Source organism: Eurypyga helias, unplaced genomic scaffold (genome assembly GCF_000690775.1).
Source record: "Eurypyga helias isolate BGI_N326 unplaced genomic scaffold, ASM69077v1 Scaffold27561, whole genome shotgun sequence".
In the NCBI taxonomy this organism is placed as follows: Eukaryota; Metazoa; Chordata; class Aves; order Eurypygiformes; family Eurypygidae; genus Eurypyga; species Eurypyga helias.
The window spans coordinates 1-2767 of record NW_010233152.1 but is presented as its reverse complement, the minus strand read 5'-3'; the positions used below and the strand labels follow the sequence as shown (position 1 = coordinate 2767).

The window sequence follows — 2767 nt, the reverse complement described above, 5'->3', positions numbered from 1 at the left end:
AGAAGAGAAAGGTTGTCTTTAGTGGGAGATCAGTTGTCTAAATGTGCAGCGTCATAACGGGCGGGATGGCGTGGCGGTGGCAGTGAGGAGGAGGGATTCCTTTTTTCCACTACTGGAAGAGGTATGTCCGCAGCAGCAGGTGAAGAGAGGATTTTTGGGAGGTGCTCTCCAGAATGAAGGCAAAGTGAGGAGGGAAGATCCTGGTGGCGGGACTGACCTACTGGGGAGCGAGTTCTTCTAGTGAGGGGTCTAACCCCGCTCCTTGCTTTCAGTTCTCCTTCCAGGAAAATGGCTGGGGGGCGTTCCTTGCTGAGAGGCTGGTCAGGTAAGAGCTTAAATTTCGGAATAATTTCCAGCATGCAAGAAATCGTGCAGCTTTTCTGAAAGAAAACCAACACAAGTTAGTATTTAATGTTACTAAGTTATTTATTGAAAGTGGAGCTGCCCTAGTGGTAACCTGCCCGATACTGGTGGAAGTACTCATCAGGTGTTTCTTTCCACTCAGAGCTGGAGTAGAAAGAGAAAAATCCTTCGTGATTCAAGGCCAGGCTGGATGAGGCTTTGAGCAACCTGGTCTAGTGGAAGGTGTCCCTGTCCATGGCAGGGGGGGTGGAACTAGATGGTCTTTAAGGTCCCTTCCAACCCAAACCATTCTGTGATCCTGTGATTGTTGGTCTGGTTTGGTAGTTAAGTGACAGGTGAATACTACACATGCAGTCTGTGGGTGCACATTTAAAACATAAAGTTACAATCCCACTGAAAACTCCTGTGACTTCACGTTTCTGAGAGGGACAGATCCAGGTATCCTGATGTAATGGCTCAAAACCTCCCAAGTTTTGTTCTGGTGGGCAGAGGAGGGATGTTCTTTTTAATTGTGTCTTTGTTTCAGAAAATGTGATGTTGTGAACCGTGGGCTCTCGGGGTACAACACCAAGTGGGCTAAATTGATCCTTCCAAGACTGATCAGTAAAAGTGCTGGTGCTGAGAGTACTGTTGCAGTTACTATTTTCTTTGGAGCCAATGACAGTGCTTTGAAAGGTACAGTAGCTTGCTTTTTTTTTTTCTTCCCCGTGACCTGTTTTCTTAAGACAGTTTTACAGTTTAGAAAAGGCAGAGCATTACAGACTCTTCCTGCCACTTCTCTATGAAGCAGGTGCCCTTTCCTTATATTTACAGTGGTTTGTTTTCAATCATTTTATTTGTATTTAAGCCATGCAGTGCCTTCTATATCTCTCCTTCTCACCACGTTTTAATAATGTAGGTAAATTTCAGGGTGCTCAAGAATTAGTCATATATCCATCACCTAAAATTGGAGTTGGGCATCTAGCTGATTATTCTGCCATTAAAGCAGTCTGATGGGTTCTTGGTAGGTGGGTTGAGGCAATGAGGGAAGGTAGCATTGGGATTCTCTTTAAGATAAGCATAGCAGCATGCAGAGCTAGTCTAATCAAAATTAAAACCTCAGCGCACCAAGGACTGTCCGTGCGTCCTTTCTGAAATTTATATCTGAAATCCTGAGTTTTGAAATTTTTCTCTGCATCCAAGAGAGTGAAAAATCATAGCTTTTGTTTCAGGTGAAGTTTGAGGTGATTATGTGGTCTGAGATACGGAGTTGCAAGGCAGAGCATCTTTGAAAAATAAAAAAAAAGGTGATTTCTTTTCCCCTGTCCCTCATTTGTATTCATGGAAAGCGCCGTGTTGAGACTGTTGATTTGTCTGCCTTGGATATTGGGGAAGGGCGTTTTCCCACGCCACCTCCCGCATCATGGGTTGAGGTGAACTGCGTGCTGGAAGCGAGCGCCCGCGCTCATAACCTGTGTGAAAGGCGCGCTGTGGTGTGCAGGGGCTGGGTAAGCGCTTCAGCGTCGCTAACGCGTGTGCTCCGCCCCCCAACAGATCTGAACCCTAAGCAGCACGTTCCTTTGGAGGAGTATGCTGCCAACCTGAAGAGCATGATACAGTACCTGAAGTCCGTAGACATTACTGAAGACAGGATTATTTTGATAACGCCACCACCTCTTCAGGAGTCAGCTTGGGAAAGGGAGTGTCTTGCCAAAGGTAAGAGGATGATGCGGATGGGCAGAACTTCGCCATTTCGCCGGCAGAGTACAGGTTCTGATCCCAGGCTGACAGATGGTTAGCTTTGTGCTTGTACCACACTGCAGGCATGTTAACTTCAAGCTGATGGAAGGGGACTGCTAGCAGTTTTGCTAACAGCTTTTGGATAAGCTCATGGAGTAACTACCAGCTAATTAGTGACATCCTTTCAGAAGCGCTGATGGATCTGTTCGTGCACAAAACTGACAGAAGTGGCTGCCCTTTGAGAACGTAGGTTTTCCCGAGGTCTCCTGGGCAGGCTACGCCGTGTCCCATCAGCTTCTTCCATTATTCCATGAATAACAGAAGAAATCCTGGCGTTGTGTGCCTTAGAGAATTTTGTAATAGTCACACCACATTTGGATGAGCAGTAATACCCCAGCTGAGTCTGGATTAAATTTAAAAAAGCACAGAGAATGTCACCTTCTAAGGATGCTAATAGAAGTATCTGAAAAAGAAGCAAAGGGCGATTAAACAATTTCACGTTAGTTGCTCAGGCCAGCTGTGAAAATAGAGACCTAACAGCTTTGTGTTACTCGGCTGGTGGGAATTGCCATAATCCCCGGGACTCCCAGCAGCCACAGTTGATACCTCCTGAGAGTGTGTCCTCTTTCCCATTGGGACAGCGTCTCCAGATCTCGCATGTGGTTGTGGTTTAACTCTGGCTAGC

The 2767-nt window shown here is 46.3% G+C and overlaps 1 protein-coding gene across 1 annotated transcript; it reads left to right on the top strand.

Moving 5' to 3' along the window:
* Window positions 1-272: 272 nt before the first annotated feature.
* Window positions 273-2106, top strand: IAH1 (isoamyl acetate-hydrolyzing esterase 1 homolog (S. cerevisiae); the record flags this gene model as incomplete). Its single annotated transcript, XM_010161655.1, has 3 exons — window positions 273-325; window positions 890-1038; window positions 1897-2106. Coding segments are annotated over 3 exons (412 nt in total), but the record flags the coding sequence as incomplete, so codon positions are not given.
* Window positions 2107-2767: the final 661 nt, after the last annotated feature.